Source organism: Notamacropus eugenii, chromosome 7 (assembly GCF_028372415.1).
Source record: "Notamacropus eugenii isolate mMacEug1 chromosome 7, mMacEug1.pri_v2, whole genome shotgun sequence".
Lineage (NCBI taxonomy): Eukaryota > Metazoa > Chordata > Mammalia > Diprotodontia > Macropodidae > Notamacropus > Notamacropus eugenii.
In genome coordinates this window covers 150,928,383-150,952,413 of record NC_092878.1, presented here as the reverse complement: position 1 = coordinate 150,952,413, position 24,031 = coordinate 150,928,383, and the positions used below count along the sequence as shown (strand labels likewise).

The window sequence follows — 24,031 nt, the reverse complement described above, 5'->3', positions numbered from 1 at the left end:
GGCCAGCTGGCCAGCCCCCTTCTGATCTGTGAGCTGAGAGTTATGGTCAACACTGTTTCCAATTTGCCCCCAAGGCTTGCTGCTCTCTAGCCCAGGTACTGCCTTCATTTTTTCACTCTCACCCTGGTACAACAGGCCTTTCCAGTCAATCTTCCAAATTGTCTTGAGCTAGAAAATTGTTTTACCTATTCTTTTTGTTGGTTCTTTTGTTTTGAAGAATTATTTTTAAGTCATTTGGAGAAGAATTTTGGAGAGCTCAGGTCAGTCCCTACCATTTCTGCACCATCTTGGCTCTATCTCCAGAAGTGGGATAATTAACAAATTAAATTCTAAGATTGAAGAGTTGACTACTACAGGAAGAAGAAGCAACTATAGAAAAATCATGGTGGCTATTTATATACAACATGAAGAGGTCCACAGGGTCTCTCTAAGCTGGTATTATATTTATTCATATTTGCTATTTAAGACATATATCTGTGTATTAGACAGGTATCTAATTAGCTTGGAGAGAGGCTACAACTTTTGATGGAAAAAAAGGGAAAGGTGCAGGCCTTCCAAACACATGGGTTCAACCGGAATTAACATTATCTCAAAATACAATCCAAAATCAAGTTTGCAATATTTGAAGATTTAATGATATTTCAAATAGGTATCTTGACTAGAAATTGACAGACTTAATCTTCCTAAGGCTGAATTTTTTATGGCATTTAATTTATTAGACTATCTTCTGACTAATCCCAAAATAAGCAGAGCTACCTTTCCTAACGTGACTTCCCCATTATATTTGACTTGAGTAGTTTCAAGTTGTAATAATTTTCTCCAGGAATAAGGGAACTGTAATATGTGAAATACAAAAGCAAGCCCCTTATTTGTACAAAAGTAACTGTCTTTGAAAATCTATATTCAGGTGGAGCCAAGATGGTGGATTAGAGGCAGCAACCCAGTTCAGTAATCCCAATATTCCCCTCCAAACAACCTTAAAATAATGCTTTAAACTGGATTTTGAAGCAGCAGAGCTAACAAAGGGGGGAGGGGGCATATTTTCAGCTCAAGACAAGTTAGGAGGTTGACAAGAGAGGTCTGTGACACTTAGGGGGTACTGATCCTGAGTGCAGCAGGAGCACAGTGGTCAGCCTGGGAGGTGGCTGTGGTAGCAGGAGCAGCAGCCACAGCAGCAACTTCAGGAACTCTCAGCTCAGAGATGGTAAGGGACTTGGACCACTAGTCAGAAAGAGATTACAGGTGATGTTTTGCTGGCACTGGGTGTAGCTGGTGCTGACAGACAACTCTATTTCTCATATGCAGTTTGGGGTCACAGCTCCAGGGTGGAAAAGAACACTTGTGGTAGGTCACACAAGGGAACAGGGACCCTGGTTGCAGTTCCAAGGCAGAGAGAAGCGCTAATAAGGTAGCTGTAAAAGAACAGGGTACCTGGTCACAGCTCTAGAGTCAAGAGTAGTACTAGTACTTATGGTTGCAGGGTAGCAAGGGCCCTTCCTGATTGAAAACCAGAGTGCAGACCAGGAAAGCAGTGACCATATCACTCCCCATATCACACCACATTGTAAGCAACAAAAACTTGCAGATCCCACCTCCACCCCCAGAACTAGCCCTGAAAATAGCAGGACCACAAAGACTGAAGCTTAGGACAGTGCCTCTCTGCTCCCAAGTGAACAGAGACCAATTTTAAAATAAAGTTCAAAGTCAAGAAATAGGTTGGGAAAAAATGAGCAAACAACAATAAACTATAAAAAGTTACTACAATTGCAGGAAAGACCAAGACACAAACTAAGAAGAAGACAACAATGTGAAAATACCTACAAGTAAAGTCTCAAAGAAAAATACTAATTGGACCCAATCCCAACAAAAATTCCTGGAAGAGTTGAAGAAAGAGATGAGAGGTAGCAGAAAAATTGGAAAAAAGAAATGAGTGATGCCAGAAAATTATGAAAAGAGAATTAACAGCTTAGTAAGAAAGTACAAAAAAAAAATACTGAAGGAAAATAACATCTTAAAAAGAAGAATTAACCTAAGGGTAAAAGAGATACAAAAATTCATTGGAGAAAAGAACTCCTTAAAAAGAAAAAATGGGGGAGGAGCCAAGATGGCGGAGTGAGAGCAACAACTCACCTAAGCTCTTAGACAAACTCTTTCCAATAGCTCTAAAAAGACAATGTGACCAAATTTTGGAGGTGCAGAATCCAATAGGAGACAGACTGTGGCAGATTCACAGCCCAGGACAGACTGGAAGGTCAATGGGAAAGATCTGTTCCACGGGGGTGAGCCCACAGCCCACAGCACAGTGCTTCCAGCACAGTGGAGTGGGAGGGCCCCAAGGAGACCTGAGGGAGCAGCAGGCAGAACCAGTAGAGTGGTAGCCCAGGGTGACAGACCAACAGAGCCTAACGAGTGACAGGCATTGAGCCCCAGATATCAGCCGCAATAGCTCCTGAGACTGAAAGTCTGCAGATTAAATGTCTGTAAGTCACCTACTTGAACTTCGGGAGCCAGGATGGTGGAGTGATCAGTGAATGCTCTCTCCTCCCCCCTTGATGACCTCTAAAGAACCATAAAATATTTCCCCAGAAAAATCCTGGATCAGTGGGAACAGCAGAGGGGACAAATAGTCTCATAACACCAGAGGCTAGGAAAATAGCTAAGGGGGATTCCTCCTACTGTGGCAGAGATGAATTGGAAGGAGAGGGGCCCTAGGGGGGTAGAAACTCCCACTAGGACCCAGGTGAGCCTCAGCACTAGGAGAGGAGATCCAGAAGGGGTAGAAACTGCACTAGGATCTAGGCATACCTCATCACTCCAGGGGAAATGGGAAGAAAATATGGCAGCTGGGATCACCATCCCCTGAGCTTGCCTTTGCTTCAGCTCAGCTGACGAGATCTCCCATGACCAGACCACCCCTCCCCCACACTTAAGAAGCTAACCCCAGGGCTGATTGGGGAAACATAAAACAAAATGATAAAAAGACACTTGCTCTTAGCTTTTCCACATCAGTCAGCTCAACATCAAGTTCTGCAGCTTCTAACTGAAAGAACCAGAAGCCACAACACACAATCATCATTATGAGCAAGAAAAAGCAAAACAAGCACAAAAAAAACCATAGAATCTTTGTTTGGGGACAAAGACCAAAACACAAACCCCAAAGAGGTCAGTAGTGAGACTATACTTCCATCTGAAACTTCAGAAGGGACTATGAACTGCTCACATGCACAAACAGCTCTCCTGGAACAGTGGAAGAAGGAAATAGAAGAAAAACTAGCCAATGATTTTAAAAGTATGAAAAAAGAATTCCCTGATGAGAACACCTCTTTAAAAAGGAAAATCAAACAAATGGAAAAGGAAGCACAAAACCTAACTGGGAAAATTGGACAAATGGAAAAGGAAGTACAAAAATTAACTGGAGAATATAACTCCTTAAAAGGAACAATTGGACAGATGGAAAAGGAGATGCAAAAGTTAACTGAAGAAAACAATTTGATAAAAATTAGAATTGGGCGAGTAGAAACTAATGACTCTATGAGACAGCAAGAATCAGTCAAACAAAATCTAAAGAATGAAAAGACAGACAAAAATGTAAAATATCTAATTGGAAAAACAACTGACCTCGAAAACAGATCCGGGAGAGAAAATTTAAGAATTATTGGCCTGCCAGAAAGCCATGATGAAAAAAAAGAGTCTGGATAATATTTTTCAGGAAATCATCAAGGAAAACTGCCCAGAAGTGCTAGATCCAGAGGACAAAATAGTCATTGAAAGAATCCACTATTCACCTCCCGAAAGGGATCCCAAACTCAAAACCCCAAGAAATATTGTTGCCAAATTCCAGAACTATCAAGTGAAGGAGAAAATACTACAGGAAGCAAGAAAGAAACCATTCAAATAACAAGGTGCTACAATCAGGATCACACAGGACCTTGCAGCTTCTACATTAAAAGATCAAGGGAATTGGAATTCAATATTCCATAAGGCAAAGGATCTGGGACTACAACCAAGGATCAATTACCCAGTAAAGTTCAGCATAACATTTCAGGCAAGGAGACAGTTATTCAATGAAGTAAGGGATTTCCAGACCTTCCTGACAAAAACGCTAGAACTTAATAGAAAATTCGATCTTCAAATGCAGGTCTCAAGAGAGGCATAAAAAGGTAAACAGGGGGGTAAAAAAATAAAAAACTTGTGACTCAATTTGGGCAAACTGTTTACCTCCCCATAAGGGAAGATGATACAATACATCTTAAGAAATACAATTTCTTAATACATCTATTAAGAAATATAAAAGGGATATATAGAGAGGGAATGGGTATAAAGTAAATGATGTGAGGATAAAAATATAATTTAAGCATGTGAAGAGACTGTAACAGGAGGTGTGAAAAGGAGGAAGCAAGAAATGGTAAGTTACATCACAGGAAGAAGTACAAAATCATAGTGGAAGGAAAGAGGGCAAGGAGATGAGCACTGTTTGAGAGGCACTCTCATCTGGTTTGGTTCAAGGAGGGAACAATAAACAAGTACATAACTCTAGCTCAATAGGCAGTAGGAGGGGAGGGGGAAGAAAGAGGAGGGGAAACTAAAAGGGAGGGAAGAAGCAATTGGGGAAAAGGGAGTAAAAGGGAGGGGGGCTAAAAGAAGGAGGGGAAGGGAGACGGGAGAGCTAAAAGCACAAATGGTGGGAAAGAGGATGGAGGGAAATACACAGATTGTAATCATAACTGTGAATGTGAATGGAATGAACTCTCCTATAAAGCAGAGATGGATAGCAGAATGGATTGAAAGCCATAATCCAACAATATGTTGTTTACAAGAAACACATTTGAAACGGGGGGATACACATAGGATAAAAGTCAAAGGCTGGAGCAGAATATATTGTGCTTCAGCTGATTTAAGAAAAGCAGAGGTAGCAATCCTAATTTCAGACAAAGCGAAAGCAGAAATAGATCTAATCAAAAGAGATAAGGAAGGAAACTACATCCTGCTAAAAGGCACCATAGACAATGAAGCAATATCATTACTAAACATGTATGCTCCAAGTGATATAGCATCCAGATTCTTAGAGGAGAGACTGGGGGAGTTGAAGGAAGAAATAGACAGCAACACTACACTAGTGGGGGACCTCAACCTCTCCCTTTCTTAACTTGATAAATCCAACCTCAAAATAAACAAGAAAGAGCTTAAGGAGGTAAATAAAACTCTGGATAAGGTAGATATTATAGATCTATGGAGAAAACTGAATGGGAATAGAAAGGAATATACCTTTTTCTCAGCAGTACATGACACATATACAAAAACTGACCATGTACTAGGACATAAAAACCTCACAATCCAGTGCAGAAAGGCAGATCTAGTCAATGCATCCTTCTCAGACCATAGTGCAATAAAAATTATATGTAATAAAAGGCTATGGAAAGATAAACCAAAAATCAATTGGAAACTAAATAATCTAAACCTAAAGAAGGAGTGTGTTAAACAACAAATCATAGAAACAATCAACAACTTCATTCAAGAGAATGACAATAATGAGACAACATACCAAATCTTATGGGATACTGCAAAAGCAGTTCTTAGGGGAAGGTTTATATCTTTGAATGCCTACATAAATAAAAGAGAGAAAGAGATCAATGACTTCAGCAAGCAGCTGAAAAAGCTAGAAAAAGAACAAATTGAAAATCCCCAAGTAAATACCAAATTGGAAATACTGAAAACCAAAGGAGATACTGAAAACCAAATTAAGGAAATTGAAATTAAGAAAACTATTGAATTAATAAATAAAACCAATAGCAGGTTTTATGAAAAAACTAATAAAATTGATAAACTTTTGGTCAATTTGATTTTAAAAAAGAAAGAAGAAAATCAAATTAGTAATATCAAAAATGAAAGGGGTGAACTCACCTCCAACGAGGAGGAAATTAAAACAATAACTAGAAATTACTTTACCCAACTTTATGCCCACAAATTCAATAATCTAAATGAGATGGGTGAGTATTTTAAAAAATGCAAATTGCCCAGATTAACAGAAGAGGAAGCTGAATACTTACACAACCTCATCTCAGAAAAAGAAATTGAACAAGCCATCAATAAACTACTAGGAAAAAATCTCCAGGACCGGATGGATTTACAAGTTAATCCTATCCAATATTTAAAGAACAGTTAATTCCAATACTATATAGCCTATTTTTGAAAATTGGGGAAGAAGGAGTCCTCCCAAATTCCTTTTGTGGTACAAATATGGTTTTGGTACCTAAACCAAGAAGAGACAAAACAAAGAAAGAAAATTATAGACCAATCTCTCTAATGAATATAGTTGCAAAACTTTTAAATAAGATTTTAGCAAAATGAATACAGCATCTTATCACGAGAATAATACATTATGATCAGGTAGGATTCATACTAGGAATGCAGGCAGGTCTGGTTCAATAATGGGAAAACTACTAGCATTATCGATCATATCAACAACAAAACTAACAGAAACCACATGATTATCTCAATAGATGCAGAAAAAGCTTTCGACAAAATACAACACCCATTCCTATTAAAAACGCTGGAGAATATAGGAATAAAGGGAACTTTCCATAAAATAATAAGCAGTATCTACCTAAAACTTTCAGCAAGCATTATATGTAATGGAGATAAGCTAGATGCATTTCCAATAAGATCAGGGGGGAAACAAGGATGTCCATTATCACCACTATTATTCAATATGGTACTGGAAATGTTAGCTGTAGCAATTAGAAAAGATAAAGAAATTGAAGGAATTAGAATAGGCAAAGAAGAAACTAAGTTATCACTCTTTGCAGATGATATGATGATATACTTAGAGAATCCCAGAGATTCAAGTAAAAAACTACTTGAAATAATAAACAACTTTGGCAAAGTTGCAGGTTACAAAATAAACCCACATAAATCTTCTGCATTCCTATATATTAATAACAAAGTCCAACAGCAAGAGATAGAAAGAGAAACCCCATTAAAAGCTAGGGTAGATACTATAAAATATTTGGGAGTTTACCTTATATGAACACAATTACAAGACACTTTTTGCACAAATAAAGTCAGATCTAAGTAAGTGGAAAAACATCCGTTGTTCATGGGTAGGCCAAGTCAATATAATAAAAATGACAATTCTACCTAAATTAATTTACTTATTTAGTGCCATACCAATTAAACTATCAGATAATTATTTTCTAGAGCTGGATAAAATAATATCAAAATTCATCTGGAAGAACAAAAGGTCCAGAATATCAAAGGGACTAATGAAAAGAAATGCTAGGAAAGGTGGCCTAGCACTACCAGATCTCAAATTGTATTATAAAGCAGCAATTATCAAAATCACTTGGTACTGGCTAAGAAACAGAAAGGTAGACCAGTGGAATATGCTAGGTACTCAAGACACAGTAGACAACAAATATAGCACTCTCCTGTTTGATAAACCCAAGGACCCCAGCTTCTGGGATAAGAACTCACTGTTCGACAAAAATTGTTGGGAAAACTGGATAACAGTGTGGCGGTAACTAGCCACAGACCCATGCCTGACACTGTACACAAGAATAAAGTCCAAATGGGTACATGATCTAAGTATAAAGATTGATACTATGGACAAACTGGAGGAGCAAAGAATAGTGTATTTATCAGATTTATGGAGAAGGGAAGAATTTTTGACTAAAGAAGAGATAGAAAGCATTATGAAGTGCAAGATGGATAATTTTGATTACATTAAACTGAAAAGATTTTGCACAACCAAACCCAACGCAACCAAAATTGGGAGGGATGTAGTATATTGGGAAAGAATTTTTATAGCTAATCTTGGGGATAAAGGCCTCATTTCTAGAATAGATAAAGAACTGAGTCACATGTACAAAAATACAATTCATTCCCCAACTGATAAATGGTCAAAGGACATGAACAGGCAATTTTCAGAGGAAGAAATTAAAGATATCTATAATCATAAGAAAAAATGCTCTAAATCACTTTTGATCAGAGAGATGTAAATCAAAACAACTCTGAGGTACCATATCACACCTATCAGATTGGCAAACATGACAGAATAGGAAAATGATAAATGTTGGAGAGGATGTTGGAGAGTTGAAACACTAATTCACTGTTGGTGGAGCTATGAACTCATCCAACCATTCTGGATAGCGATTTGGAACGATTCCCAAGGGGCTACAAAAATGTGCATACCCTTTGACCCAGTAATATTGCTTCTAGGACTGTATTCCTAAGAGATCATAAAAAGGAAAAGGGTCACACATACAAAAATATTTATAGCAGCACTCTTTGTGGTGGCCAAGAACTGGAAATCAAGGGGATGCCCATCAATTGGGGAATGGCTGACTAAATTATGATATATGAATGTAATGGAATACTATTGTGCTATAAGAAATGATGAACAAGAAGACTCAGAGAGGCCTGGAAAGACTTATATTATCTGATGCTGAGTGAAAGGAGCAGAACCAGGAGAACTTTGTGCACAGCAATGACCACAGTGTGTTAGAGTTTTTTCTGGTAGACTTGGATCTTCATAGCAATGCAAGGACATAAAAAAAAATTCCCAATGGTCTTCTTAGGCAAAATGCCTTCCACATCCAGAGAAAGAACTATGGAATTCAATCACAGAATGCAGCAGATCATTTTTGTGTGTGTATGTATTATGTTTTGGTTTGTTATATGATTTCTCCTATTCATTTTAGTTCTTCTACACAGCATGACTATAGTGAAAATGTATTCAATAGGATTGTATGTGTAGATCTTATATAGAATTGTATGCTGTCTTGGGATGGGAGGGGGGTGGTGGGGGGTAGGTAGGGGGAAAAAAATCCAAGTTTTATGGTAGTGATTGTAGAACACCAAAAAGAAATAAAGTGAATTATATATATAGATCTAGATCTAGATCTATATATAAATAAAAAATGGTCAAATAGAAAAGAAGATACAAAAGCTCACTGAAGCAAATAATTCCTTAAAAAATAGAACTGGACAAGTGGAAGCTAATGACTTTATGACACATCAAGAAACAATATTAAAAAATAAAGAAAACAGAAGAAAAATTGAAGTATTCCATTGGGAAAAGAACTGACCATGAAACTAGATCAAGAGGAGAAAATTTAAAAATTACTGTACTATTTAAAATCTATGATTGAAAAACAGAGCCTAGATATCATATTTGAAGAAATTATCAAGGAAAACTACCCAGATATCCTAGAACCAGAAGATAAAATAGAAATTGGAAGAATCTAATGAACACTTCCTGAAAGAGATCTCAAAATAAAAACTCCCAGGAACATTATAGCCAAATTCCAGAGCTCTCATGTCAAGGAGAAAATACTGCAAGAAGATAGAAAGAAAGCATTTCAATATCATGAAGCCACAGTCAGGATCACGTAAAATTTAGCAATTTCCACATTATAGGAGCAGAGGGTTTACAGTATGATAGTCTAGAAGGCAAAGAAGCTAAGATTACAACCAAGAATCACCTGCTCAGCAAAACTGAGTATAATGATGTAGGAGGGGAAATGGACCTTTAATGAAATAGAGGACTTTCAAGCATTCCTGACAAAAAATATCAGAGCTAAACAGAAAATATGAAATTCAAACACAAGATTCAGAAGAAGCATAAAAACATAAACATGAAAAACAAGCATAAGAGACTCAATAATGTCAAACTGTTTATATTCCTATATGGGATGATACATGTAATTCCTAAGGACTTTATCATTATTAGGGGCAATAAGTCTAAATAGATAGAAGGCATAGGTATGAATCAATTATGTTAGAATGATCTTTAAAAAATGAAGGGATGAGAGAGGGATGTACTTGGGGAAGGGGGAAGGGAGAAGTAGAATGGGGAAATGTATCTCACATAAAAGGAGTTTTACAAGGAGGTGAAAATGGATGGGGTGTTGGGCAGTGCTCAAACCTCACTCTCCTCAGAACTGGTTCAAAGAGGGAAGAATGTGTGTGTGTGTGTGTGTGTGTGTGTGTGTGTGTGTGTGTGTGTATATATATATATGTATATATATGTATATATATATGTATGTATGTATGTATGTATAAAAATACACACATATATATGTATACACACAAACACAAATATATGTGTATACATAGGTGTGTATGTGTGTACACACACACACATAAACACATACAGACATGTACACACCTAATTGGATATAGAAATCTACTTTACCCAGTAGAGAGAGAGGAGGGAAAGGGGATAAGAGAAAGTAGGGAGATGATAAAAGAGAGGGCAGATTAAGGGAGTTAGTGGGCAGAAGCAAAAAAGACTTTTGAAGAGAGACAGAATAAAAAGAGATAGAAGCATAAAACAGAAAACAGGATGGAGGGAAAAAACAGTAATCATAACTGTGAATGTGAATGAGATGAGCTCACTCATAAAACAGACGCAAACAGCAGGATAGATTAGAAACCAGAATCCAACAGTATGTTGTTTACAAGAGACACATTTGAAACAGAAAGACACACAGAGTTAAAGTAAGAGGCTGGAACAGAATCTAATATGCCTTAGCTGATATAAAAAAGGTTGGGGTTGCAATCATGATCTTAGACAAAGCAAAAGCAAAAATAGACCTATTTAAAAGAGATAATCAGGGAAACTACATTTTACTAAAAGCTACCACAGAAATTGAAATAATATTTTCAAAATTTACAGCAAGTTTCTCTCATAAATGCCCCTTTTCTCAAATTTTTAGAGAACTAAGTAAAATCCACAAAAATAAGAGCCATTCCCCAATTGCTAAATTGTCAAGGGATATGAGCAGACAGTTTTCAGAAGAAGAAATAACTGAAAAAATTCTCTAAATCACTATCAATTAGAGAAAGGCAAATTAAAACAGTTCTAAGGTACCACCCCACACCTATCAGAAATGACAAATGCTGGAGGAGATGAAAGAAAATAAGCACATTTAAAGCTGTGAAATGAAATATGTTTAATATGAATGTATATGTAGAGTCTATATCAAATTGCACACTGTCTTGGGGAGGAAAGAGGGAATGGCAGGGGAGAAAACTTAAAACTCAAAGTCTTATAGAAGAGAATGTTGAAAACTAAAAGTTAATTAATTTTTTAAAATTTGTGAAATGGTCCAACCATTCTGGAGAACAATTTGGAACTCTGTCCAAAGGGCTATAAAACTGCAAATCCTTTGACCTAGCAATAACACTACTTAGAAGACTTTATCCCAAAGAGACCAAAGAATAAAGACTTTACCTTTACATCCAATGTGTGCTGCAGTTTCAAGCGCACTGATTCTTGTTCCTGACGCTGGATAATGTCTTGACATTCTGCAAACTGCAATGATGCCTGCAATCAAATAATCACACAGGTATTAGACTTAATCTGGACAGTGAGCCAATTAATTTTTCAAAGTCTCTCTGTCATCTGAACAAATGCTGAGAAGTCTTGATTAAGACATGAGAATTAGACTAAAATGCGCAGCTAGGTGGCGCTGCAGTAGATACAGCCCTGTACCTGGAATCAGGAAGACTGAGTTCAAATTTGGCCTCAGACACTTACTAGCTGTGTGACTCTGGGCAAGTCATTTAACCCTGTTTGCTTCAGTTTCCTTATCTGTAAAATAATCTGGAGAAGGAAATGGCAAACCACTCCCATGTCTCTGCCAAGAAAACCCCAAATGGGGTCATGGAGAGAACAACAGAAATACACAAAGTGGTGGATGAGGAATGACCAGGGAAACACATTAAGGGAGTTACTCTCATTAGAGGGAATAGTAATGCATAATTAGAACTGCACAGATTTGGACTGGATAGAATGGGGCGCATCAAGGTATCTTGGGTACCTGTAGATACAAAGAACCAATGCTATTCTTCCACTTTAAATGCCCTAGTGACACTACATGGTATTAGTAAAACAATAAATCTCCTTGGCTACATCTAACCCTCAAAGGGACCTAATTCTTGTGGCATCACTTCCTTTACTACGCTAGTCTTACTTCATGGAATCTCTTTTATCCAGTGCTAAGTATTATCTGATAACATGTTTACAGAAATTAACAAGGTTAATTTAGGCAAATTAAATCAGGTTACTAAGGTTCCACTTAGTCATATGCCTATTCTAGTATGCCCTTATTATTAATCTAATGAGTAGCATGTAACCTTAGTAGCCTGAACTAATTTTTGGAAAGAATGATATTTTTGTTACTTTTATACCAGGATAAATAATGATCAAGAAATTCAATGAGAAACTATAAGATAAGTCAATATAAGCCCCAGCAAATAAACTAGTAATCTCCTAGCATGACCAGAGAAGAGCCAAACACATAGGTAGCCCATAAGGATCTGTGTCCAGACACAATAAAAGCAGAGATCCTCCCCGTACGCTGAGAGAAAACCCTGGGGTTTAGCTGCCATTGCAGGCAGGGAAGGACCTGCCCAGGGATCTGAGGTCCCCCACACTGTGTCCTGAGACACTACAGACAGCCTTAAAGTATCCAAGGCACTGAAGCTCAAAGAACCAAGTGCCCTAACCAAAGGAGGTGAAGGTCAGCACAGGAATCCAAGGGACCCAGGACAAGACTATGAAGGGCCAACTACTCCACTCATAAGTGGAGAAGAGGGTAAAGTTCAGCCTTGGCACAATACTCTGAAGAAATGTGACAACAAACTGAAGAGCAAAAAAATACCTAAAAGATGTAAAATAGAGGATATTAAAAACAAGCTGACCTGGAAAACAGGTTAAGAAGGGATAATTTAAGAATCATTGAAAACTATGAAAACCATGATTTTTTTTTAAAAGTCTACATATTATATTTAAATAAATCTTGAATGAAAATCACCCAGATTCATTAGAACTAAAGAGCAAAGTGAAGATGAAAAGCAATCTATCCATCGCTTTCTGAAACAAACCCAAACCCCATAAAAGAAAGTCCCAGGAATGCCAAAGCCCCAAACCAGAGTTCCAACATCAAATACAAAATGTTGTAAGCACCCAGAAAGAGTCAGTTCAAGTACCAAAGAGCTAGTCAGGATCACTAAGACCTGGCAGCTTCTACTTTAAATGAGAGGAGAGCTAGGAGTATAATATTCTAAAAGGCAAAAATATGAGCTTAAACTAAGAATAACTTGCCCCTCAAAAACTGAGCTATTATATAGTACTATAAGGGAAAAAAATAACTTTTAATGAAATAGAGGAATTTCAATTGTTTCTGATAAAAAAAAAAACAACTCAGTTCTAGCTGAATAGAAATTTTGACATGTAAATACAAGAGTACAGAGAAACCTAGAAAGGCAAATATGTATGATTAACTGTACTCTCTGATGATGAAGGGTTGCCATTCTAATAGGGGTGAAGAAACAAGTGTCCCTTTAGAACCTTCATGTCTTCATAGGTTAGTGAAGGAGTTCAATAAGAAAAACACAAACCCTGAGAATGGATTGTTTTAATTCAGAGAATTTCAAAAGAATAAAAGCAAGAGATGGTAAAAGGAATACATTAGTATATAAAGGAGAATATTTTGGATAATTGGAGTGAGTGAGAAGACTTTACAAACATGGAGGAAGAAATGGGAGAAACAGGCATCATTTGAATCTTACTGAAATGGACAAATGGACAAAGCGCAGAAGGAAAGAGTCTGGTGTCTCCAAGACTCCACATGCAAACTGAAGAGGATAGGGAAGGGAGTTTAGAGAGAAAAATCATACCAGGAAGGAACTATTAAACAAACAGAACAAACTTCCCTATCCTGAAGGCAAAAAAAAGAAAATAATCAGAAACTATGGGGGTGTCCATCAATTGGATAAGTGCTGAGCAAACTGTGGTATATAAATGTAATGGAATATTTACTGCACCATGAAAAATGATAAAAGGGATAATTTCAGAAAATCCTGAGAAGTATGAACCAATGCAGAGTGATGCAAATAGAACCAAGAGAACAATTTACACTGTAAGAACAACAAAAGATTTAACAGCTTTGATCAATGCAATGAACAACCATGTCTCCAGAAGACCTATGATGAAACATGTTACACACTTTCTGATAGAGGAGCGATGGAAACAAGATGTAGAGACAGATGTTTTTGGACAACGTCACAACATGAATTCATTTTGCCTAACTATACTTTATTTGCTACAAGGGTTTATTTTACTTTTTAATAGGGAGTGGGATTTTAAAGGAAAGGGTATTAGCAAAAAGAAGGCCATTGAAATATTTTTCAAAATACACAAAAGAGAAAAGAAGGAAATTTGGAAAGAAGCAAAAACAATTGGACAGTTCTGAAAAGAGCACATTGAACTTATTAAATTTTTTTTAAGAAAATAAGCATCATAAAATGGAGAATCATGACTTCATTGACAATCCTCTTTTTGTGTCCTCTGTGTATATGGAAATTTTCACTTTGGGGCTGTTTGTGTTCAGAATAAAAAATTTTTTTAAGCTAAGTGATCAACTCAAATAACAATTACCTTATCAAGAGCAATTTCCATGTTAGCAACTTTTTCTTTCAAGCGCCGCTCTTGGGATCTCAGGATATCCAGCTCCCCTGCCATTTTGGTTTTTTCTGTTGCAACAATGTTCAATTCTTGACTTAGTTTATTTTTCTCTTCCTTTAAGAAACGCTTCTCCTATGATTATAGAGAAGAAAGCATCTCTGGGATAATCTGACCACTATTACTAGATAAAGAAATGTAAGCTATTGTAAGTTCAGTGAAACCTAACTTTAATATTAAATTATTTTTATAAAATTCATTTACTTATTTACTAGTGAGACTGAGAGGAAGTGGACCATGTTACTGTGGATTCATTTTTATTTTCCTCACTGCTAACTAGCCCTATGATTGTTTCTCTTACATTTAGTAAATATAATATTTGATAAATTTCCACTAAAGAGATATTACCATAATTATGTGTTTAACATGTAGAAAGAACTAATGCTTCTCAGAACTGCAAACATATATCATACAAAATTTTACTGAAATCCAATTATTACTACAGAAGATATGTCCATATGACATCTTTTGTCAATTGCCACTTTTTCAAGATTGTACAAAACTCAACTGAAGCCATAACCTAATTTGCACCAAAATCACTCAACACCAAAATTTATTATTAAAATATAGAGACACGCAAAATGCTGAGCACATTAGATTTTAAAATTGAAAGGGACCCTAATTAGAGAGTCCAAGGACCTGAGTTAAATTCCTACAGACTTGACACCCTCCAGTAAAGGAGAATCTACCACCACCCCCAGCATCAGCCTATTTTTTTACTCTAGGGCAGCTTTCATTTCCAGGAAATCTCCCCCCAACTAACTATTAGTAAATATTTTTCCAAATAAGTTCTATGTAATTGTGTAAAGTTACATTTTCTACTTTGTAAAGTTCACTATTATATATTATATTTTATAGACATTTAAAACTTTAGTTTAAGGAAATAGAAGAAAAATGTTAACAATTTATAAAGCAAATACTTCAATGTGATTTTAAATATGATTTTAATATCTTATTTTTATTGCTCCTCCATTCCTCACTCCCTTGTATCCTTCACTTCTGTACCCTTTTTGCTTGGTGGTAACAGTCTCACTCTGTTTTTTTAACTTCTCATCCTCCTCATTGCATGTCAGAGGATGCAAATCTAAAGGACACACAGATAATATTTCCAACTTTTTGTCATAGCAAAGAGTTATTGGTATTTGCTGGGATTATTTGTGTGTTTATTCCTAAATCCATGCTCTTCTGCATCTGTTCCATTCCCAGCCCACACGGACCTCCACATGGATATAAAAGCGTCCTAGCTGGTCTCCCCACTTCCAGCCCTGTGCCCTCTCTGCTCTTTCTTCCTCACAGCTGGCACAGGACAGAACACACTCTGCTAGAACACTTCCCTCCCTGCCCCAATGGCTCCCCCATTCCTCTAGGATAAAATTCAAACTCCTCAGCTTGGCATATGTGTTCTTATTGACCTTTTCAGAATGACAGGGTTGTGGCCCACCTCCTAAATTCATAGTCCAGCTGCACTGGTCCCCTACCTACCATTTCCTATCCTTGTCTCTTTCCCCAAGCCTGGAATGCCATCCCTCCTCAGCGCTGCATCTTGGAGAAGAGGGGCTCACCCAGACACCACTCTTGGAGCTCAGGCCCTTAGCAGTCAGTCAATAATTGGTCAATAAGCATGTCTTAAGTTCCAACGGTGTGCCAGGCCCTGTGGCAACAGAGGCAATAGCAAGTCCACACAGAAGAACATAGGGAATAAATACAAGTAAATCCAGAACAGTCACCTGTCAGGGAGTCTGGGAGGAGATGCAGGAGCTAGAAGTGGGGGGATCAGGGAAGGCAGGGCCTGAGTGGCATATTTAAGCAAGACAGAGACTATTCCAGGGAGACAGACAGCAGGCACAAAGGCACGGAGATGGGAGATGGAGGAGGTAAAGCCAGCTGATAAATTGGAACATGTGAAAGAGGGGGTCAAACAGGATTAGGAGGTTGGAGGTAGGAGGTAGGAGGCTGGAGAAATAGTGTGGGACCAGTTTGCGAAGGGCTGATGAGCTAAACAGGGAAGAATTTGTTGTCTCCCCATTAGAGCATAAGTGCCTTCAGGACAGCCTGCTCCACAACAGGCTCTTAAGAAGTGCTGACTAAAGAGATACAAAAATGTGTATACCCTTTGACCCACCAATATTGCTTCTGGGACCATATCCCATAAAATGGGAAAGGGTCCTACATGTACAAAAGTATCGATAGCAGCTCTCTTTGTGGTAGCCAAGAACTGGAAATCAAGGGGATGCCCATCAATTGGGGAATGGCTGAACAAGTTGTGGTATATGAATGTAATAAAATACTATTATGCTGTAGGAAATGAGGAACATGGACTTCAGAGAGGCCTGGAAGGATTTGTATGAACTGATGCTGAGTGAAAGGAACAAAAGGAGGAGATCATTGTACATAGCAACAACCACAGTGTGCGAGGACTGTTTCTGTTAGACTTAGCCCTTCACAGCAATGCAAGGACCTACAACATTCCCAAAGGACTCTTGAGGGAAAATGCCATCCACATCCAGAGAAAGAACAATGGAACTGGAACACAGAATGAAGTAGAATATTTTCTTTTGTGTTATGTTTTGTTTTGTTTGGGTTTTTCTCATGGTTTCTCCAATTCATTTTAATTCTTCTATGCAACATGACTAATGTGAAAATGTGCTTAATAAAAATGAATGTGTAGAACCCATATAAGATTGCATGCTGTCTCAGGGAGGAAGCAGGGAGGGGGAAAGAATCTAAGACTTATGGAAGAGATTGTAGAAAACTGAAAACAAATAAATCAATAATAAAAAAATTTTTAAAAAGAAAAAAATGCTGGGTAGTTGATGGATTGATCTGGTGATGCAGTGGATGGAGAGCTGGGCCTGGAGTCAGGAAGACCTGAATGTAAATTCAACCTCATACACTTAATAGTCGTGTGACCCTGGGCAAGTCACTTAACTCCTGCTTGCCTCCATTTCTTCAACTGTAAAATGGGGAGAATAAAGGCACTTAGTCCCTAGGGTTGTTATGAGGATCAAATGAGGTAATCATTATAATATGCCGGGCACATAGTAGGCACTCTACAAATGTTTATTCCCTCCTCCTGCATAGTTTCATTGATTAGGCCTTTGCTGATCTCCCTAGATGTTAGTGCTTTACCTGACCCCCCAAAATTATCTTGTGGTCAGAAGCCATAGCTCACATTATTTATGCTTTGTATTTCTTCATGGGTGTTCACAGAGGAATCTTTAGTAAAATGTATGCTCTGTGAGGGAAGGCACTATTTTATTTTTGTTTTCCAATTCCCAAGACATAATACTGTGCTTTACACATAGTGGGTGTTTAATAAAAATTGCTGAATTCAGCTGAATTGAATTGTGTTAGACTCAGTCCCTAAAAGCACTAACTATACATGCCGACATTTTCTAACCCGATGAAATGAGACGGCAGCACAGCTCTTTTTCTTAGGAACAAACACTCACTAGAAAAAACAAAAAACTCCTTAAAAATTAGAATTGGTCAAGCTTAATGACCCCAGGATACACCAAGAATCAATAAAAAACAAAGTCAAGAGAAAGGAAAAAAATGGAAGAAAATGGGAAATGTCTCATTGGAAAAACAATCTGAAAAAACGGTCAAGAAGAGATCATTTAAGAATTATTGGGTTACCTGAAAGCCATGATTAAAAGAAGTATAGACAACATCTTTCAAGAAATTATCTAGAAAAACTGCCCTAATATCTTAGGACCAAAGGGTAAAATAGAAATTGAAATAAGCCACTGATCACCTCCTGAGAGAGATCCCAAAATGAAAATTTCCAGGAATATTACAGCCAAATTCCAGAGTTCCCAGGTCAAGAAGAGGATACTTCAAGCATTCAGAAAGAAACCATTCAAATACCATGAAGCCACAGTTAGGATTACTCAAGATCTAGCAGCTTCCACATTAAAGGAGTGGAGGGCTTGGAATATGATATTTTAGAATGCAAAGGAGCTAGAGCTAGGATTATAATCAAGAATAACCTACCAAATTAAACCAAGTATAATACTGCAAGGGGCGGTGGGGGGAAGGGGGAATGGACCTTTAAATAGAGGACTTTCAAGGATTCCTGATGAATAGAAAATGTGATATCTAAAGCAAGACTCAAGAAAAGTGAGGAATCATGAGGAACACAATAAGGTTAAGAGCTTTTTACATTCCTAGATGGGAAGATTAAGGGAGGTAATGGTCAGAAGCAAAACAGACTTCAAAGTTAAATGAATTATAGAAGGAAAGAGTAAAACTATACTAGTGAAGGACCTCAATTTATCCCTCTCAGATAAATCTAACCATAAAATAAATAAGAAGTTAAGGAGACATATAGAGTTTTAGAAAAGTTAGATATGATAGACTTCTAGAGAAAACTGAAAGAGAATAGAAGAGTATATACTTTTTTCTCAGTTACATATGGCACCTTCACAAAAATTCACCTTGTACTAGGGCATAAAAACCTCACAAAAATGTAGGGAAAAATGCACCCTTTTCATATCATAACACAATAAAAGTTGCATTTGATGAAGACTTTAAAAACATAAATTAAAAATTAATTGTAAACTAAATCATCCAATCTTAAAGAATAGGTAGGTCAAAGAACAAATCAGAGAAACTATCAATAATTTCATCAAAGATAATGACAACAATGAGACAATATACCCAAATCTGTGGGATACAGCTGAAGCAGTACTTAGAGGATCATTCAGATCTCTCAATTCAGGGGAGCTCTTCCTGCTTTTGTCCCTAATAAAGTGGACCCCCAGTCACTAAAAAATGTGCTTTTATTTTCTGAATTGAGGTCGGGGAATACTTATAATGTGGCTCCAAAATACGAGTTTTCATTTCTAGAATATAAAAAGTTACTTAATTTCTTCCCCAGTGTAAAGCAATTGTTAGGGTGAGTCTGCCCAATTCTACTTTGAGGTCTTGCTTCACCTTAGACGCGTTTGTCATGGCCTCCTCCAAGAACTGAATTTTGCTCTGCAGGGCATCTATTTGTCCTCTTTTGGCAGTGATTTGCTTCTGCATTCCCATTGCAACTTTCATGGCTGTAAAAAAAAAGTGCCAATTGCTTACCTATCTATGCACATTCTACTTAGGCAACTATATGTTTTCTTTAAAGCCATTCTCAATTGCATGCTAAACTAAACTTATAAAGTAAGGAGACAAGGTAAAGTCCACAAGGGTATGCATTCTGAGTGCCTTGGGGTTACAAGTCAAACGGGTGCCCATGGTTGGGGGTGGGGGTGGTAGGAAGGAAAAAATGGAAGGAAATACCTACTGTGTGCCAGGTACTTTACAAGTAATTACTTTACAAGTGTTATCTCATTTGATTCTTGCAACAACCCCAGGAGGGAGGTAGTGTTATTCCCATTTTACAGATGAGGAAACTGAGCAAGCAGAGATTAAATTATTTGCCCAGGGTCACAGTAAGTTAGTAAGTGTCTGAGGCTGGATTTGAACTCATGTCTTCCTGACTCCAGGTCGAGCACCACATAACTGCCTCTAGGAAGGGATGGTTTCCCAATGGCTATGGATAGAGGAAATTCAATAACCATTCTTTGCTTTTGCCCCCCAAAAGTAGTTCCTTTGGTCCAATGGAACATAGCTATCTTGTAAACTGTACAATGATTTAAACTTTTTTATGTCTTATAGAATTAGATTAAGAACAATGATCAGACTCATAGTTATGGACATACACATATACATAAAGGAACTTAGATAAAAGGGATTACTTATAATTGATTGCTCATCAAAATAACTTTCCTGGATCAGAGTGATACTACTACAGAAGAAATTTATGCCTTAAGGTTCCAGTGACATCATAAATCATTCAGTTTTCACTCTCTGGTTACATAACCATGACTAGAACTCCCTGTAGTGAGTTCCAATACAGTACAATAAAGATCAATCACTAGTGTAAGTCTATGTGTGACTATTACAATGCAAAACAAAGAGTGTAGGCCTGAAGTGGGCCAGGTCAGTCATCAGAATGGGGCTGGACCTGATGAAGTGGAGGCTCTGGGAAGCCCCTGGATCTCTCCTTGAATCTTCCCACCTGATCTAGAGCTTGCCTGAGGCCATAAGCCTTATATTATCGCTATGCTAGAATCTGTTACCCTTAACCTAGTCCTCCATAGTCTGTTTGTTACCTCTCCATTGCCTCTGGCTGCTTCCCACCCTTGATCCCATCAAAATCCCATTGCCTTGGTTCTGACCTCTAGCTACTCTTGTCCCATCAAGATCTTCCTTAGATGCCTCCTCAAGACCCTCCTTAGACCTCTTCTTTCAGACTATTAGATCACTCTTAGATTCTTCCCACAATCTTTCTATACATAAACTCCATCTTGCCCCTATGAAGGCACTCAGATTCAATCTAGCTCAGATTCCATCTGGCCTGCTTGTCAATACAAGCATCACAGATGGTGAGGCTTCTTAAGAGTCAACCCAATATGATGGATCTTTAATAAACTCTGTTTTTCTCTTTGGCTAAAAGAAGGCTTGAGTCAAATTCATTCAGGCAGGACCCAGGATGTTGGTAGGTTGGGGTCCCAAGCATCCCAAACTTCAACAAACCTTCTAACCTAGCCCCTCAAAGATGTGGAAAGGGCAGGACCTTTCCACTATCTAACTGACAAGATCACTCAGATAGCTTAGTTTTGGAAACATCATTACACATGGTAAGTAGCCTGAACCATTATGTTATCCAAGGAAGGGCCTTTAAAATATCACTTTTTGCTTAGAAGCAAACTTAGGTACAATCCAACTAATTGCTAAGAAACAAACAAGGAAAATATATGACCCATTAAAAACAAAAGAAAGGTCCTGGATTGTGGTTCTTTTAAATACCATTTGCTTGATTTAAAAAAAAAAAAACATTCAATAAATGTAGCCTTCCACATAATAACTACAAGGTGTTTGGTTTTGTTCAATAGATGGAATGTGGATTAACTTGGACAGACTGGGCTTAGGAAAAGGTAGGTCTGGGAAGAGATGTCCAGTGTGAAGAGGCCCTCATGCTCATCACCCCATCCTGTTTGCTTCTCTGGGTTACCATGTTTGGGACTTGTATGCCCAGTACCTGGCACTTAATAAACAAATATGTGACTCAGGGGTTAGGCCAGCAGTTCTACTTCTAGGACTTGGGCTTCCCCACTTGTGAGTCAGCTCCTCAGCTTGCGTGGAGCTCACAGTGGGTACAGTTTACATGTGGGTAATCTGAAAGGTACCATACTTTCTTATTAACTTGTTATATTCATGTCTAGTTTTTTTCTATATAAAGAGCTGGTATTTGGGGACATGAGTCAGAAATGACAAACCTGACCAGAATACAATGACAGCCGTTGACATTTGTATGATAACCTCAAGGTTTACAAAGTTCTTTAAATTTCATCTCATTTGACTCTTAGAACAACTCCATGAGGTAGGTTACATAAAGTGCTTTTAGTCTCCCCATTTTACAGATGAGGAAGCTGAGGCTCAAGCATGCCCATAGTTCCAAAAGCAACAGGCATGCCATGTTTAGACTTACACCTCTTGCCTTGGGCCCAGTGTTCTGTGCACAGGTTTGGTTTTATTTGTACAATACCATGTGAAGGAAGATGCCCTGACTTTAGGAGTGACTGCTCCCTGTCCCCCTACCCTGTAAAGACCCCTGCACTTCCCCTTGGGGCCCCTCACTGGCCTCACCAATTCCCATGTGTCTGAGTGCCTGAAAGCAATGGTGGGATAGGCCAAGCATTTCTTATTTGTGGGTCTAGACTAGTGGAATGGAAAACAGAAGAAAAGAGAAAGCAGGCTCTGTCGTCTGTAGCGTACCATGGCCATCGGATCCCTCCATTGTCTTCAGAGTGTTTCTTGTCTGTTCCAGTTCAGCCTGTGCAGATTTCAATTGCGTTTTCAGCTTGTTTGTGGTGCACTCCATCTCTTCGCTTTTGTTCCGATAATTTCTTTTTAAAACTTCGTAGTCCTCTGCACAACATAACACCAATTAGCTGAAGCTGACCTATTCTGTTCCACTGTCATAAATGAGCTTCATCATATCTAATGAAAGGAGCCCTGTCCCATAGGCCTGCTTGCAGATGAGCAGATTAGAGGAAATTATCTTTTGTAACTAATGGCTAGCTAGGAACAAAAGATCGCAAACAACTGTCAGATTATTAAAGTTGACTGAACTTGAATTTGGTACATAAGGTTACATCACTTTGGGCAAATCCAGTGAAGCTATTAGTTCCATGCTCTCAGACACAAAGTATTTCTGGAGGTCTTCTCTTAAGGTAGGAATCACCAGAAGGCAAAAGAACAAACAAAAAACTTGTCTGGAAAGACACTTATTGGCAGAAATAAGAAGAGAGTCTAGGCCTCACTAGGAGGTGTCATATGAGGGGACAAGTGAAAGATGGAGTAAAAAGGAGTGAATAGATGAAAATCTGGATTTATCCAACACACATATAAGTTAAGAAGTGAGACTAGTGGCTGGCAAAAGGTTTCTTGGCTTTATAAAGAGAACTCATCAGAAGAAGATGGCTTGAAAGTGTAAGTTACCCTAAATATGACTTTGTTTACATGCATATTTTGAGAACCATCAGGGACATCTACAGTAATCATGGAGTGTGTTATTTATCTCCTCCCAATTAAGGATTGTAGGGCTTTCCTTCCAAGAAATTTCCAAAAAACTTGCTCATTCTTGGTGCCTCACTGTTAATAAAACCTTCCTGAAGTGGTAGCACTCACTGGGCATGAGGGTTTTTTCCTCATGCTTATCAATCAAGGCTGAGGCCTCTGAATGCATATAGAACACACCGGATTCATGTCATAAGCTTAGTCCTACACATCATAAATCCCTGGGAATGACCCCCTCAAGACAGCATGAATACTGGCCTTGACATTATCTGTCTTGCTTGCCCTGCTTCTGGGGCCCTTGGGAGGTGTCAGGACATAGGATCATGGCTCAGTCTAGCAGGCAGGCTCTGGGGGTACCATACCTGAAAGGCTGGAGAGCTCGTTCCGACTATTTTTCATTTCAGCGAGGAGCTGGTCTCTCTCCTGCTTCATGTCTTTTACTGCACGGAGCCGTTCGGATCCTGCATTCACCAGTTTCACCTTTTCAAGTTCCAAGTCACTTAGCCGGGCTTCGAGCTCACGTATTTTTGCATCTTTCTTGTCTTTCATAATCTAATCAAATGAATTGAGACAAAGAATTCAGAAACACATAACTATGCATGTATGTATTTATAATAACCTTGTTGTTGAGTCATTGCAATTGTGTCCAACTCTGTGACCACATTTGGGGTTTTCTTGGCAAATCTACTGCAATGGTTTGCCATTTCCTTCTCCAGCTCATTTTACAGATGAGGAAACTGAGTCAAACAGGATTAAGTCACTTGCCCAGGGTCACATGATTGCTGAATGTCTGAGGCTACATTTGACTCAGCTCCTCCTGACTCCAGGGCCAACGTTCTATCCATTGCACCACCTAGCTGCGTTATTTAACTTTAT

The 24,031-nt window shown here is 38.1% G+C and overlaps 1 protein-coding gene across 8 annotated transcripts in view; it reads right to left on the bottom strand.

The window, feature by feature from the left end:
- Nucleotides 1-24,031, bottom strand: part of CCDC158 (coiled-coil domain containing 158) — a 108,630-nt gene that overhangs the window by 30,466 nt on the left and 54,133 nt on the right. For 7 of the 8 annotated variants that reach the window (XR_011970434.1, XM_072624040.1, XM_072624039.1 and 4 more), the window contains 5 exons: nt 23,518-23,707; nt 22,352-22,504; nt 19,469-19,581; nt 14,447-14,605; nt 11,237-11,329 (listed from right to left, as the gene is read on the bottom strand). Coding sequence is in view for 7 of the 8 variants with exons in the window: in XM_072624040.1 (XP_072480141.1) it covers nt 11,237-11,329; nt 14,447-14,605; nt 19,469-19,581; nt 22,352-22,504; nt 23,518-23,707 (708 nt within the window). In the remaining variant the exon portion in view is untranslated. The remainder of the gene's footprint in view (nt 1-11,236; nt 11,330-14,446; nt 14,606-19,468; nt 19,582-22,351; nt 22,505-23,517; nt 23,708-24,031) is intronic. The other variant, XM_072624045.1, reaches the window with a different exon arrangement.